At 40.8% G+C, this 16859-nt stretch overlaps 1 protein-coding gene across 1 annotated transcript in view; it reads right to left on the bottom strand.

Annotated features, from left to right (window-relative positions):
* The window catches only part of GRK3 (G protein-coupled receptor kinase 3), a 152854-nt gene that overhangs the window by 58946 nt on the left and 77049 nt on the right, over nt 1-16859 (bottom strand). Inside the window, 3 exon segments of the mRNA XM_019506662.1 lie at nt 2041-2115; nt 2776-2877; nt 10073-10146. Coding sequence (XP_019362207.1) covers nt 2041-2115; nt 2776-2877; nt 10073-10146 — 251 coding nt within the window.

Below are 16859 nucleotides of genomic sequence, written 5' to 3'. Positions count from 1 at the left end.
CTGCTGTGTAAAATTCCTTATATTCTAGTAATGAGGTTTTACCTTTAACAGTGGCTCCCAATCTTTTTTTTTTTTTTTTTTTGACTGTGGCCCAGTGGGAGTGGGAGTGGGAGTGGGCTGTGGCGTGCGGAGCTGGCTGCCCCCCTCCCAGGGCTGCCCCACTGCCCAGCTTTGACCCCAGAAGCTCAGCTGAGACTCCAGAAGCCATTCGCCTGGGTGAACAGACTGGGCTTTGAGCAGGGGGGCCTGTGCCACGACCCTGCAGCAGGTACCAGGCCACGGCGGGTTGGGTCGTGGCCTGGTGTTTGGGAACCTCTGACCTAGAATACCTTGGTACTTTGTGGACTACAACCCAAATCCTAGGTCACTGGGTGAAAAAGAAATACTACCAAGCAGTTAAATAAAACTAGCTAGACATTATTACACTGGATTGACTACAAATGAAAGCAGCAGGGCCAACAAAATGCACTCAGAAAGCTTCTGCAAGGGGTTAGACCCTGAGTTCAGTCCAGAAAAATAATTAAACAGATGCTTAACTTTAAGTACTTCTGTATTCCCCTAATGACATCAGTGGGGCTTCTCATGAGCTTCAAGCCAAGCACGTGCTGAAGCATCATGCTAGACGTGTACCAAAGTGCTCACCACTTTGCAAACCAAGCCCTACTGCACCAAGGCCTCGTGAAGGCTTTCCACTTGCGGTGGGAGAAAAGCTTTTCTCCTGGCACAAACAGAGCCGTACAGAAATTCAAGAGATTTCCTATGGAAGAGAACTGGCTCTTCCTCAAGAAGTTAGACCAGATACCTATAAGGACGATATACCTCCTCCCAATCTCACGTGAACACCTGTACACATCTCTTGGGTGTGGAGGACACCCACTATCCCACAGCACCTCTGTTCTCCCTCCCTACAGAGAGAGAGAGAGAGAGAGAGGAGGAGGGAGGGAAAGCACTGGCTCCCTGACGGCCCACCCAAGGGCGAGCTATCTGGGAGTCCTTAGGGATCTGCACAGGAAAATTACCCCCTCTCCCACCACTCAGCTGGTTTGGGGAGGAGGATTTCCCACCAAGGGAACACTCTAGGAATGGGCCCCCCTCTGCCCTCAATCACCTGATTGGTAACGGGGAGGCATCCTCCTGCAGCCGCAACCCTCCCAGAAGGGGTTTACGCCCCGGCAGACTGTCTCCACTGCTCTGAACCAGAACAGGAGTGCAAGGAGCCGAGACTATTCTGCAGCGAAAACCAGGAGGGCTCCCACACGGAAGAACATTCCCCTCTCCTGCCAGTCAGCTGATGGGCCGGGGGGGTGAGGGGGCATTCTCCCTGGGCTGTCTCCCAATTGACAACTGCCAGCTGAGAGCCAGCCCGCTTTCCAGGAAGGAGGGAGGGCAGGCTGGCAGCTGATGGACACTCCTGAGGGTGAGGGTGGCCCGGGGAACAGTCCTCCAGTGCCCCCTGTGCACCTACGAAGCTCTCCATCAAGGGAGCTGAAACATATGTGCACTCCAGCTCCCAGGCTATTTTTCTACTGGTAAGAAATTCTCTGTACAGCATGTAATATCTGGACTTCATATCATTCATCCCCCAAAGGGAAGCAGATGCAGTTCTTGGGGCAGAAAGTCACAAGCCAAAGCTGCAATAAACAACTTCCCCTGGTAGCCAGTGTGTTGGAATACCCCTGCACCTTCAGCAAAAAAAAGACCTGGGTCTTGCCAAAAATAATTTCCCATGCAACTCTGCAGGTAACGAACGTAGGGTAAACCCTAGCCATGTGTTTTCTGTCTTTATAAATACATTCAGAAATACTTTGGCTAAGGAAGACTGATTCACAAATTTTACCATCCTTAACAGGAACAAAGAAATGAGAAACCTTGCCTAACTGATATGTATCAAAATCTTTCCCAGTACCACTTTGCTCACATTCCTTTCTGAAACAGGCTATCCAATATCTGCTATAACTTTAAATATGTGTTCTGTTCTCTCAATTTACTACATTCAAATAATCAAAGGAAACCTGAACTTTCAAATTGCTTTCATCTTACCTGAAAAAGATTTGGGAGTACTTGTTTCTTGGCTAGGTGAGATTGTACGTGATCTACAGCTTGCTTTGAGAACGGCTTTTGAAAAATAAAAATATTGATTTTAAAACAAACATTTGAAAAAGAAGTATTTGAAATCTTAATCACGGATGCCAAAACTTCTTGCAGGAAGCCATCGATAACATAATTTCTTTTGGAACTTTTAAACAAACTGCCTGCCAACATTTAATTATACAATGCAAAACTAATTTCAAGAAAGAAAGGACATTAAAGAGGAGAAAATGACCAAGTATTTGTCAATCTAAAAGTGGTTTTTTAGGTTGTTGTTTTTTTCAAACTGCACTCTTTCACCCTAATCCTGGCAAGCACATGCATTTAACATCACGCAACAGCAGTCCCACTGACCTGTAGATTACTACTTACAGATGAGAAAAACTACGTGTAAAATGTTTGCAAATTTAAGTCCCTATATAAGAGAAATGGGTCTTGCTGAAATCTTATAATTATTTTACGAACTCTTTCAAATATGTCCACCTTGAATAAAACAAAAAAAGTGTCACTGTGCAATCAGTAGAAGCTACTGCCATGAAAGATACTGCTGTTACCTCGAGTTCTATGCAATTCTCTGGTCAGACCTTTACTTATTTACTATCCTTTCATTAAAGAACCTTGTTAGGAACTTAAAGTCGAAGTGAAATTTTTAAATTTTTAAAAACTGAAATTGCAGAAAACACATACATGTGAGCAGGAAAGCAGCTCCTTCATTATGTACATGTCGTAAATCTGTCGACTTCTGCTACAACGCTCCTCCTCAGAATCCAGTTTTTCATATTCTTTTATCTGTAAGAAAAGAAAGGAAGGAACAAATCAACAGAGCTAATTAAAGTCTTTATTTAAGAAAAAAGGGTTTTCACTTTGACAGAATCCTTATTCCCTTTCATCACGCTCTCAGTGCAGTCAATTGTGGTGGTGTTGGTTTTGACTCTACAGTGAAGGTGGACTCACAAGTTTCATTCCATCCCTGTGTACGTTGGGATTTGTTTGCCAAATGTGTTTCTCAAAATGGGGTACAAGTTTATCTGAAAAATGTGAAAAATGCCAAATTAGAGGCACATATGCTACTTAATAAAGCACTAGTTGTCTTGTAAACTGTGCAGAAAGGATGAGCCTGAGACTGTAAGGGACCTGGTAGGTAAAGGAACATGGATGTGACTGATTATTTTGGAAGAGGCATAAAACTGCTGCTTTTCTTCACTGATAAATGATGGCCCTGTGCTCCTTTCTTATTCGGCACCTGCAGGGCAAGCAAGAAGAGCCATTACCCTGGAAGCAAAGCATGCAAAGTTTTCACACTTAGCAGGAGCACTGCAATATTGTAGACACAAACACAAATGCACACCCTACTTAGACATAGGAAGTGGAACAAAATACAGCGGACTTCAACACAGTGTTTGAGAGGGATGAGAGCACCTCATCTAACAAAGACTGCTAACTAAAAATACCGACATTTTAGACTCTGCAAACATCTTAGTGGTAACACCTGAATGCTAACGATGACTGGCTTTTCCTTCCTTTCTTTTTCTTTAAAAGTGATGGCAGAGTCCTAGTCCTAGGAAAAAAAAATGCACTTGACTCCCGACAGGCTTAGTACAGGAAACCAAATCACCCCATGCTATGGCAGCAGTACAATTGCAATCCCACCTGGCTATCCTCACAGCACAAGCTGATTGCATGCCGTGTTATTTTTGGAACAGATAGGCTTTCCAAGCATGTGTTAGCAAACGGGCACTGTGAGAGGCATTCAGGCCTCTCAATGGAATGAGCTGAATCAGTAATATCAATCTCTTTAATCAGTTACCATGGAAAAGAGATTTCTGTGCTTGCACCAGCTTCTTAAAATGCTCAGAGTGGGAAACAAACTGTGCGCCAGGAAGGAGCCACTGCAATTAGATCCTTTTAAGGACAAATGTGGCATTATAGGTATCTTGTATTTCAAGAATTTCTAATGCCCATTTCACAGTACAGTCTCGCTATTGGTCTGGGTTACTACCAAGCATTACCCCAAAGGTTCCACTGGCAATGTTAAATCAACTTGATTACATTGTGGTATTTATAATCCCACCTATCGTCAAATCTGTGGGCCCGATGCATGAGGTCAGGCTGTGCGGAGTCAGCATGAAGGGCAGCACCATACCTAGACTCTAGTCTGCCCTGAGCAAACTTTCAGTATTGGGCCCCCCTTCGCCAGAGATAATGATAATTATAAAAAAAAATTACTATTTTCAGGCCCCCTTTCTGTCCGGGTCCTGGGCAGCTGCCCTGTTTGCCCATGCTCATGTCTGGCCCTGATGAGGGGTAACTCCAGAGGTGTGATCTGGCATGCCAGTCCAGCCCCCCAACCCATCGGATTCCCCAGGGTCCAGAAATGTGGTGGCGAGGGAAGGGTGGCAGAGTTAATTGCTGTAGCAATCTGCAATCAACTCTGCCAGCACTCCCCCACTGCCAAATTTCTGGCCCCCTGGGGAGCTCCACGGGCCAGATCCGGCCTGCAGGCCACAGGCTGGGCACCACTGTGCTAGAAAAACATCATTCCAGTTAAAGACGTGAGAATCCTGCAAGGAAAAAGAAATGATTACCTGGTTCTAACTACTGCCACTTCCACAACCTTGGTCAAGTGAGCAAAAGTCCTAATACTGCGCAAAGAAAAGAAAGCATTGCCTCCACCAGCTCTGGGAGACAGAAGGACCTTTACTGCTCCAGGAGACCCAAACCCCAGAGTGCGTAAACACTCTGGTCTAATGTAGTAAGACAATATCAAAGAAAAGACAGTATTTAAGGATAAACTCCAGGTTTTCTGTTGCTCTCACACAGCAACTTATAAAAATCCATCAGTGTAGTCAGGAAAGCAGCAATGCACCATCCTATCTAAACTCTACTGCAGAGAGCCCCGGACTCCATCCCCGCAGCACGGCCTACCGTAAAAAGACTGCCCATCTAGGAACTCTGTTTGAGAGAAAAGTTCTTCAGTGCAGGAGTTTTCAGGAGCACATCAGAAAAACAACAGTGCTACCAAGGAAGAGAGGAGGAGGACTGGAGAAGTAATCTAAGAGCCGCAGGAAGTGCTTCAGTTTAGATTTCCTGGACTTCCTTATCACCCATCAGTAAAGTACCAGGATCCAAATGAAGCACTGGGTGTGTCTGTCCACCTGCTCATTAAATCAAGAAAATCAAAGTACTCCAGGACTGAGACTCTGCCTGGCCCTGGTTACTGCTTCTTTAAGCAGGAACAGACATCACTTCTGGACCCACAGAGTAAAGGCTGCACAAGTGATGTAGCTCCCACGCACGCGTCCGTCATCGAGACAAACACTGGCCGGGCCAATCGGTTTCTAACTGGAGATGTCACATAGTCCAGACCCTGAAGAAAGCTCCCATAAAGATGAACAAAAGCCAAGGGTCCATGACAGCCACCAAATGCATTTAACAAGTGGCAAAAGCAATTTGAGACTTAAAAGAAAACAAGTAATTCAGCATCCTAAGATTATTAAAACAATTACTAAATGAGGGTGGGGTTTGAGTGTACACCTTCAAGGAACACCGACAGGTCAACACCTATCTGTAATTAAGAGAAAAAACACTGTGGTAGCAGGGCCACATATTTCCTAGTCCCCTGGAAAGCGCTGGAGCTGTAGTTCACCTTCAGCAACACTATCTGACAATGTTTCTTTTCAAATGCTGAAATTAGAATGCTTTAGATTTCAAGCATGTAAAAAAAAAAAATGATTTTTGACAGAGCTGGATGACTCACTCATCCAGTTAAATGCTTCTTCGTGACTCACGTTGCAACAACACGAGATCCCTCGAGTGTGGAACCTTTTTACATCTCACAGGTTTTTCTGTAATGATTTATTCAAATTATTCTACCTGAAGCTAATGTGTTGGTAAATCAACTACATAAAAATTGCAAATCTTTCAAACCTAATATTTTAAAGAAGGAAACAGATTCAACCTCTTTTTAAATACATTTCAGGGATCTTTTTCTAAATATATACTGCATGGCATTCAAAGTATTTTTTTCAATACAATTTAGGTCAAATGTTGTTAAGTATCCTTAAAAGGCACTTGAAATGGTTTCAGAAGTAATGAAGCAGTCACGCCATAACAGGTTTTTCTAAGCAATCTGTTAATACCTGACTTCTTGGTTTGCTGCTAGTGATTTCTTAAATATATAAAGAGATGGAAATGGTGGTAGAGAACGTTGTTCAGTCTGCCTCCTTATGAGGCACATAATCTCTCATTTGTGTTACCTTTATAGTTAAGAAATTACCTTTAGACAGACAGTGGGGTTTGTTTCTTGGTTTTTTGTCTCATTTTGGTTTTTGCTACAAGAACTCTAACCCAGCATCCAAGGGAGCATTTCTTATAAAGGGATAATCCCAAACAACAACTACAAACAATCCAAAATAACACAGCCCACATTCAGAAACCATGCATATATATTTTCACGGAAGCTAAACTCTAAAGAGAGAATGATAAAAAGCAGCCCTGTGTTCAGAGTAGCCTCTGCTACACCAGCAAACAGATCTGGCTCTGAATTAATACAAGAATAATTATGCCTGCAGAATATTCTCAAACGAGCAGTGGTTGGGTCTTTCCTGAGGAAGCCATTACTTGACATTAGTGCCTTTGCCAATTACTCTCCCATCTTGAACGTTCCCTTTTTAGAAGTTCATACAAGGACAATACTAACTTAATTTGGAGAGGTCTTCCTGATGCATTAGATTCCTAGCGCTATGACTTTGTTGGGTTTGGTACAAAAGCGGCATTGACAGCCTCCTAAATCAAGCTCTCTCCTCCTGAAAACTGCTCAGGCTTTTCTTTTAGTCAGTTTGCAAGTGACAAGACTTTTTAATTCTACCACATAGAGGACGCATCTACACGTACCAATTTAAGCCGCTTTAGCCCGATTAAAGGCGCATTAAGGGCGCGTGTCTACACGTGCACATCCTTAATACACCTTTAAAATGGTGATTTTAGGCTCTTCGCACCTACATTTGATACCTGCAAAAGCAGATATCAAATTTAGGCGCAAATAGCTAAAGTGCTTTAATGCACATGTAGATACACTAAGGCACATTAACACTGTGTATGTCAACTGATTTAGGACTAACTTTAATCCCAAATTGGTCCACACAATGTTAATGAGCCTTAGTGTGTACACGTGTAGATGTACATTTAAATCGCCTTACTGTGCATTAGGCAAATGCACGTTAAAGTTTAGATGTGCATAAAAGCACATGTAGACATGCCGACTGTTACAGCTTGCAAAAACATCAAACAACCATTTTCATCAGGGTTCTTAAAACTCCGCATGCTAAACACTCAGGTCCCCCTGAATTCCCACCTACTTGAACAGCAGCAGCTCATATCTCATTAGCAGTTACAAAAATACCCTTTAACCCCTTTCGAAGCAAAAAGGCAGCCCTCCGGGAGGGTGCATCTGCAGTGATACAGGTCAGCTAAACCTCTCTAACCCTGACCTTAGATGAAACAGGGTTGAAGTGGCAGTCATTTTGCTGCACTTGTATAATCACAGAACTGTGAAGAAGCAACAGTCGCATCATACCCCCTTCCCCTGGTGTCCTTTTTGATCTCCGTTACATCTGTCTATGCCCTAAATGGTTAGGTGATGCCAATGTCCCCACTAAACCAATTCATCCCGGATGCTGCTGCAGACCATTCTTCCGGACTGGTGTGCTGCTTCTATTTATACTGCATGCAGCAGCCCTGCTGCTTCATGCAGTGAGCCGGCGTGAGCATGCTGATCCTACGATCTACCCAATGCGCTGGCTGGGCTGTGCATATGCTCCTGACTGCATGCCAAGGTGGTAGCTTGAATCTGCAAGTAAAAGCAGCTAGCTTGCGTGGGACATGAGTACTTTAAGGACTGCTTTTCTCTCCCTATGCGCTATTATCTCAATGGAGATCAACTGAAGTACTTTTGTTGACAGTCTCTAAACATAGGCTTCAAAAGACTGGAGGCAGGATCCCTGATTAAAGAGCTTGAACTCTCTGGGGAACCTGCCAAAGCTCAAATTTCTTAACTTCTGAGCACCCGGCGTGCCCCCTGTTTTCAGCCAATTCTCCAATGAATGTGTCTTAATTTTAACTTTCTTGACTTACTTTCTGATTTCTGGGTTGCCAACCTTTGTTGCCATAGTAAAGGCAGTGTTCAAAATAGCTTAGGGTTCATCCTTTTCTTCCTTATATAAACAAGTCCCTAATCAGTATGCAGCTCTGTTCTCATCACCAGAAAATTATTATTTATTTCTTTAGCTGATATCTTCAGAAATATGACAACAGTTTCCCTGTTAGAGCCTGATCCAACAAGCACATGAACACATGCTTTGCTTTAGGCACGTGAGATATCGCGCTGAAGTCAGCTAAGTGCTCATGCTTTGCTAAAGCATCTGGTATGCTTGCTTAATCATTGCAGGTTCTCTTTTATAAACCTGCATGGTCACTGATGCACAGTAAATCATGCCCAAATTCTTGCTGTAACTGTATAACACTTTATTTGGGTTTCAGCTCCTTTTGATTTAAGGAAGACACCTTCCAAATTCCAGTGGTAACTGGCAAATGTTAAAAGCTTTTCTGCTTCTGTTATCTTCATCATCTCAGCAACTGAAGATCAAAAGCATGCCCTTCTCTTGTTTTCCAAGAATATCTTGGCATCAGCAGATTTTCAAACATCAGAAACATTAACACGTGGACACGGAGATGAGGCAGTTCCACTTATTTCACACAAATCCTAGAATTCCCAAAGCCAGAACAGACTCGTTTTGATGCAGTACAGAGTTTAAGACTGTAAAGGATGTGCACTACTTTCTTAAATGAATCTCAGAAAGCAGAGTTCAAAAGATCACTCCGCGCAGATCTTTCTGTCAGTGTACAATGGTTCACCTAGCACTCTGTCCAAAGTGCTTTAAGTGTCTCCCACCTTGCAGATCCTATGGCATTTGAATACTTTGCATGTAGATTAATAGTTAAATAATAATGTGCAATAAGGCCAGATCCTACCTGGGAGCCTCTGTATTCTACTGCAAAACACAGACTAAGTAATAATAAAAAAAAGAAGGAAATGTATATACGAGTCTTCTTAACAACATCAACGGAAATCATAGATGTGCTTTAAAAGGCAAAATAAAGATGCTAAATGCAACAGTTTAAAAGAACATAGCATTTACTGTTCTTCATTTTTATTCTGTTTTAATGAATTTGTAAGAGGTAAAGAAAAACTAGAGGCCCTACAACCTTGAGGAGTCCAGCCCAAACCTCATTTTCAATTGCAGCGTTAGCATGAGTCACAGCATCCAGCAAATGTTGGCTATATGTCTGGCTTCCCTCCAAGGCAAAATAACTTCACTGTAGTCTCAGAAAAAACAGAATTAATAACCCTAAACCTATTCTAGTCACAGTTATGATTCTCCCCCTCCCAGAAGCCTGCTGGTATTTTTCAAGTTTTCTTTGAGCACAAAGATCTGATGAATGCTAATATGGCTGTCTCAACTGAGGTAATTTCTCTCTCATCATCATCGTTTCCATCAGCCAGAAACTTCTACACCCCAATGGCATTAGGATACCAAAAACTAAATATGCCCAATAACTCGCCAAGGGCAGGAATCCATTATAACTCTACTTCTTCAAATGTTTGATTAATCAATTTTTAATTAAAAGGCTGAGTCCCGATATGTGCAAACAGCAACACAGGTCAAATCCAAACAAGCAACATAGATTTCTCCTTTCAGCCTCCTATTTTCCAAATCTTAGTGTGGTCGTTACCAATATAACAAGAAATCACTGCAATGATCTTAAAATGTACATTTGTTAAAAACCGTACACCCTTCTTACCTAACCTCACTCCCAGGCATAAACACGTACGCACACAAACACGCCAGTCTTTTTAGTTTTGTCCCAGACAACAGCAATTCAGCTTCTGAAATACAGCACCAACTGAAGATAAAAGGTTGCTTACCTCTTCATAAAACTTCAGCTGAGGCACAGCTTCATCAATCTCATTCATACAGTAATCTTTAAAAAGTAAAAATCCTAAAATAAATAAGAAAAAATAATACTTAAAAAATGGAAACATTAAGTAAAAGGCAATTTCCAGACAAGGGCATAAACTAATCAGCATTTGGATTGGGGGGGGGTTTCTCCTCCTGTAAGCACTCCTAATTGCTTGTGTTCATTAATTACAATGCTTAGATGTCTGTACAATCATTTGAAAATATATCTAACGCATAAGTAGTGCTATAAGCTCCCCTCCCTTTCATACATACAGTTGCATTAAACAATGCTGGGTTTTACCTATCATCACTTTTATAACACGTTGACCTTTATGCACTGGAATTGTTCATGTCTGGTCTGCCATCTAATGTGATTGTTTCTAACTCAGTGTCCAAAAGAAATTTTGAGAATTGCACAAGTATAAACAGAAATTATTGATAGTTTCCTATTTTAATAGGTCTAAAACACACAATATAGCAATAAACCATTTTAATCCATTTTTGTAACCTCCCAGTGCTTGTATCTTGTGGCTACTAGCACCCACTAATTCAGATACATTTCACAACATTCCAATCGAGTTAAATTCCCATCTAGGAAAATGTATGTCACACAGACTAGAGCGGCCACATTTAAAAATCTTTACAAATGTATTTGAAAATAATTCGAGTAAACTGTTTTAATTTAAAAAAAAAATAAAACCTCTGTTCAACACTCCAACTGTTTTTATGTATGGCTCAGATGATATCTGCCACCATGAACTATCTTTTGCCTAGCTTAATGTGGACATCTGTTCCCAGAGCTAATTGCCTTGGTTATCTAAAAGACTCTGGAAGCTGTAAATGCACGTGCTTGTAGTTCATTTCAGCAACGAATGCCCTTCCTTATTTGGTCTCACTAAGCACACACTGGCATTTCACCAGCTTCTGTAAGTAGATAAGAGCATGAAAGTAGAAATTCAAATAATAAAGCAAGCCAAACTGAGACATAATTAACAGTTATTCATAGATAATCACAGTTCTTATTACCTGCTGCAAAATACTTCCCTACATTTTTTTTTGGACTCCGTTTTCCATCGACACGAATGGTAAAACTTCAGAAGGGGATCAAAACGTTCCTGCTTAATACATGCAGAGAAAGCGGAGCTGCATCAAAGACATTACATGCAGCATAAACAAAACTGACCCTGGCTGCTTTTCTTTCACTAGGCAAATCCAGGGCAGGGGAAGGCTCTCATAAATTATAGGCCAAGGAGCAAATGAAAACCATAAATATTATCTTCAAAAAAACTACTAATAGTAGACAAATAACCCATTATTACATATACTCACAGAAATATTTGTTTGTATGGAAGAAAATTTTCCAAGAAACAGGATTAGGACCAGTAAAAATGAATGGGGGGGGTCAAAGAAAAACATGCATCTAGGACTGAGTGAATCAGCCCTCAATTAAAAGGTTCTGCATCAATGGCTGTAAATGCCATGCTAATGAGATCACAAATCCAACTCTACCCAGAACTGCTTTATTTACTCATTTCACATGCTTTGTGACCCACTCTGAAGCCCACTGAAATTAACAGACTCTTGCTCTTCACATCAATGGGAACACAACTCAAAGCCCAGAACGTAACCCCAGAAGCCACACTGAGAAGCAAGGGGTCAGACAAATTAATTAACAAGGCTGCCCAAATATGACTGAAGCTCTCCCTGACCTTTCTGAAACTGCAGCTCTGCTAAAGAATTCAAATTTTCAGCTTATTCCAATGAGAAACTCTAAAGAGACAGCAGCAAGGACATGGCCCAGGAAGAAGAGAAGCAAGGCTTGTTGTCAGTATTTTTTATAGGACCTATATCAGGGATGGGCAAAATGTGGCCTGCCAGGCCATTCTATCTGGCCCACAGGGCCCCTAAAAAGTTTAGAAAATTAATACTTATATACTCCTGGCTGCCTATCACGTGGCCCTCAATGGCTTGCCAAAACTCAGTAAGCAGCCCCCCACCCAAAATAATTGCCCACCCCTGACGTATATAGTTGGGAGAAGTTACACAAGCCTGGAAGGGCTTTGCGTATCTGAAAGCTCAGCTAACATCTCTCCCAACAACACAGTTAGTCCAAAGAAAGTTATTACCAGCAGCAAGGAAGTCATTTTTTGACAATGTTTGAAGCACACAAAAGTCAATTTTGAACATGGCGAAAGGTAAGGTTTCTGCCATCAACTTGTAACAGCAGCACTGAGATGGGTTTAAGTCTTTGGCTGAGGGGATGTCTGCAGGAATTTCACATTTGTGGAGAGAGGAAACAGGTATCTTGTATCCAAGCCTTACGCTTAGTGGAGTATGCATTAAAATAGTCTTGTCCTCACATACTGGCACAGAAAACCTGGCTACTTCTCCCGGCTCCACAGCGCCATATTTTCAGTACCTGTAAAGGAACTTTCTAGAACCACGTCTTTATACTGCTGTGCAAGAGGCAAGGACCTCTTCGGGCAGTAGTTTTATTGGACCAACTATGTAGGTGGAATAGAGCAAAACTGCCTTGCACAGTTGGTCAAGAAATTATGTGGAGGCAAGGATTTCTTAGGGCGATGACTTTTGTTGGACTATCACAGTTACAACACGACTCTTACACGATTGGAAATTGCAGTCCGACCTCAAGGTATTAGAGTAATCCTTGGTACACCCAACTGCAATCTCCACAGACAGTAAAAAATAGCTTTAAGGGCAAAAAGTAATAGCTGCAAAAGGCAAGCTAACCAGTAGACTGTCACACATGCACGGGACGGAAGAAACCTCCGTGTCCGGTGCACCATGGATACCGATCCTTGGATCTTCTTTATTCACCCAATAGGTGGCAGCAAATGGCCTCTGGAAATGACCTTGTACTTCTACAGCTGGCAGAGCTCTTCCCATCCCCAAGCTCCTCAAGGCCATGCCAGGATTGCCGCAGCCAGAGGAACGATCGGTCTCTAACTTACGCACTTTTCTTTCAGGACTTACATGACTTCCTAGCGGTTTTAAACATTAAATCCAAAAGCATAAACTTCTAAGCACACGTTTGTATTATTCAGACTTGCTTCCTTTCAACAGTCTCTATGACCTCATTAAGTAGCAGGATTCAAAAGACCACAAATACTACTCACTTATTATTTCAAGCTTTATTAGCCATTTAACAATGGAAAACTTGTTAAACTGGCAGTCTTACCTATGGATACTCTCCGTTACGGTGTGTATTTATACGGAGCTCGTAGAGAAGAGACGGAAAATACAACACAATGGAAGACAACTTACTGAATACAAGAAAGGTATTTTTAAGTATAAAATTGAAAGATGCCTTTTAAAAGTTGATTGGATGTCAGTCCTGATTAATTTAGCAGTGAACCACTACATAAAAGCGATATTTGGTCTATTCTGTAAAGCCTCAGCACATTTCAGCTTTACTCTGTTTTGCATTAGGCAGAGACATGCATAGCAAAGGATCAGATAGGATTTATATTTCTATTTTCAGTTTTATTCTCAACAGAGTTCTGCTTTAATTAGGGGCCAACTAAGTATCATGAAAAAAATTTAAACAGATATGTTTTCAACTGAACAATTATGAAAACAGTTCTTGTGGCTGCACCTCCATTTGCAAAACAAAATGGAAATAGCTGCATTTGAAATGAAAAAGGAACGTTTCAACACAGCAGGTGTTATATTAAATGACTTTTAAAAATTTAAAGAAACAATGATACAATTTAAACAGAGCACTGTTAACATTAATCTTGATTAGGCCCATTTTAAAACCACACACAGTGAAAGCTTTGCGTTTTCCTGAGAAACAACTTAATCTGCAATTATTTAACATTCGGTGATGGAACCTTAGTCAACCCCACCAAAAATGCCAGAAACACCATATTATTTATTCTTCTTTTCCCTCACTCCAGGAAAATTTCCCTGTACTATTCCACTCTCGACATGAAACCAAATGTGATAAACCTCTTCCATCACAAACAATGCATTCAGTCCATTTTTTATCACATAGTAAATAGTTTCCTAACATTATCTTTCCATGTACACAACTGCTGGAGGTGCCACAGGCGCATTACAGGAAAGGAAGGGAGCCATGCAAATCACATATGAAATTGGATGTGGCTCACAAGAGACCATTAACACGTCTCACAATATGAAAAATCCTGAAAACTGCTAGAATACAATATTAGCTTTGTAATGTGCTCAGACATACTCACTGAAAGACAATGTGGCATTTACCGTTGGCTCGGTTGGCAGCCCGGCTTTGTTTACCTTTGCAAATACTCGAGAGGGAAAATGCTGCAATTTGCCTTTGCAATGCGTCTCTTATCAGAGTGGATGTGTCATTTTCCAACATACACATATCCCTTGGATTTGCATTGGTGATAGAGAGGAGAAGAGATCACTTCTGTCCCAATTAAAAGAAAGCTAATTTTTTTATAAAGTATAGCACCTATTTCCTAATGCACAGGAAAATAGTTTGCTATTTTTTTCTTATTGATTTATATGTTTTTCATACACAAAAATTTGATCCACATAGTCATATATTATAGCCTGACAAGAACATATTGGCCTGAAGTCATACAGCTTTCAAAAGGGGCATTTAACCTAAGATGTTCCAGAGCTTAGCTACAACATACAAAAAAGTTGTTAAAAGGTAAAAAAATGACAAATAGCATTCTTAGCCAGACCAAAGAACAGGAGAAAACATTTCATAATCACAACTTCTTACTATCATAAAAGATAATTTGTGGTCTATAAAATGATACACCATTGAATTAATATACCCAGCTTACCAAATCTTAATTGTCTATAACATACATCAAAAAAGTCCATCACCCAACGTGATGCATCATCTCCGCCTTCACGTTACTGCATATTACAAAAGCAATCAAGCCAATCACAAATACAATCTTCTTCAAAGTGCCCCCATTTGAGGACAGATGAGGAATAATATCAGAATATACACAGTATTCTTTTCTTGCTTCCATCAAAAGCAAACTTACTGTCAGCCACCGGAAAACCAGTTACTCAGCCAGTGGTGGAACCAAGTTCTCCTTGGTATAACATATGTGCAATTAAGCCAAGGTGTAAAGCAGGTTTTTAAATTCAAAAAGCAACTGCATCTTCTCCCAGGATACATGCACATACACGATTTTTTTCTGTGGCCTACAAACTTTTGCTAGGTGCTCAAGAAGCGTAAAGAGAAGCACAAAGAAACGGGTTATTTATCAGTAACTAGAGTTTTCTGTATGTCCGGCCTCAGCAAGCACATACTGGGGAAGCTGCAGTTTCCAATTCAAGAGCCATGTTCTGCTCTGCATTTTATTTGTACCATTTGTCTCAATTTGTATTTCCTTTATGCAGTGGATTACAGTTGAAAGGCATTTTATTCCTCCAACCACAGTATTGTTCCCCAGACCTCACCCCCCACATAGGTAAATATCCCACTGACAAACAAGACACGAACCAGTTTGTGTTTGTATATTAATCAAAGGAACTAAAAAAAAAGTTGCAAATGAAATTCACATTGGTGGATCTCATTTATGGAACTACAACTCATTTGCTAAATATTTTAATTTACTTTGTACGTGATAAAAAGCATCAACAATACAGAGTAAAATAATGCTAAATTAATTAGACCTTTATTTAGACAATGAACTAAAGAAGACTACAGTCATGCAATTACTGAAGTATTAAGAGACTAAAGTGTGGCACAAACAGTGATGAATGCCGTCGAAGAAAAATCTCTGGCATGTTCCCAGCAACTGGCTCTTTACCCAAAAGAAAACAAAGGCAACTGTTGGTAGGAGGAGAGTGTGAAAATATAGCAGCAATTTTCTTTTTTAATCAATACCATGCCAAATATTTTTGTCCTGTTCAGTCTTTCACAAACTTTTCATTGAATTATTGTAGAAAAGTAAAGGTTTGTGACAGCATTGTACAATACCATTTTTATATTGCCTGCTTTGCACTGACCTATTCTTGCTAGCTTTTCATTTTATCATATCTCTGTGCAAAACTCAGAGGAGTCAACAGCAAGACAGAACAGAAGCTGTTAGAGAAGGAAATATAGTTAATAAATGCCTATTCATGATAAAATTGTTTGCAATATTATTTTTTAAATATATGATGGGTAGTTGGAAACTTAGTCATGAGGCCTATTAAAACTTGAAGCAGCCCTTCCACCACAGACTGCTCAAATTATTCTTCAGGGTAGAAAAGACACTACAATCTACAGTTCTTAGACAAACTGAATCCTTCAAACCCCAAATTCAAACAGCAAAGGTGCAAGGAAATCTAGTTCTGGAAAACTAGAATTAGGTGCCATATCTTCATGTCAGCTTCCTATTCAAAAGCTCTTCTGATTTCCCGTCCACTTGCACTCAACTTTCAGAGGAAAAAAATGCTAATTTTGCATAAAAGAAGCATTTTTTACTCAATGATCCACTCAGGATTATAGTGTTAAGACAAGCAAGTGGAGGAAAATCAGGGCTCCATCAAAAGCGGAGTACACGCACAGTTTTCAGACAATGAAGTCTCCATCTTCTCTTCGCTGGTGTGCAAAGTTTTTTGAAGTCCTGGCTGGCCGCACATGCAACTCGCTGCCCACTGCACAACACGATAAATAAATTTTAGATTAATTTAGGGACAGCTAGGAAAAAACATTTGAAAAAAATTAATAGCTGCATCTTGATAAAGCCAACGTGCTAATATTTCACGCATGTTTGACCATCATCAATGGAA

The sequence above is a fragment of the Gavialis gangeticus genome, unplaced genomic scaffold (genome assembly GCF_001723915.1).
Source record: "Gavialis gangeticus isolate Ggan-Ray unplaced genomic scaffold, GavGan_comp1, whole genome shotgun sequence".
NCBI lineage: Eukaryota > Metazoa > Chordata > Crocodylia > Gavialidae > Gavialis > Gavialis gangeticus.
The sequence above is the reverse complement of the archived record's forward strand: the minus strand, read 5'-3'. Positions and strand labels throughout refer to the sequence as shown.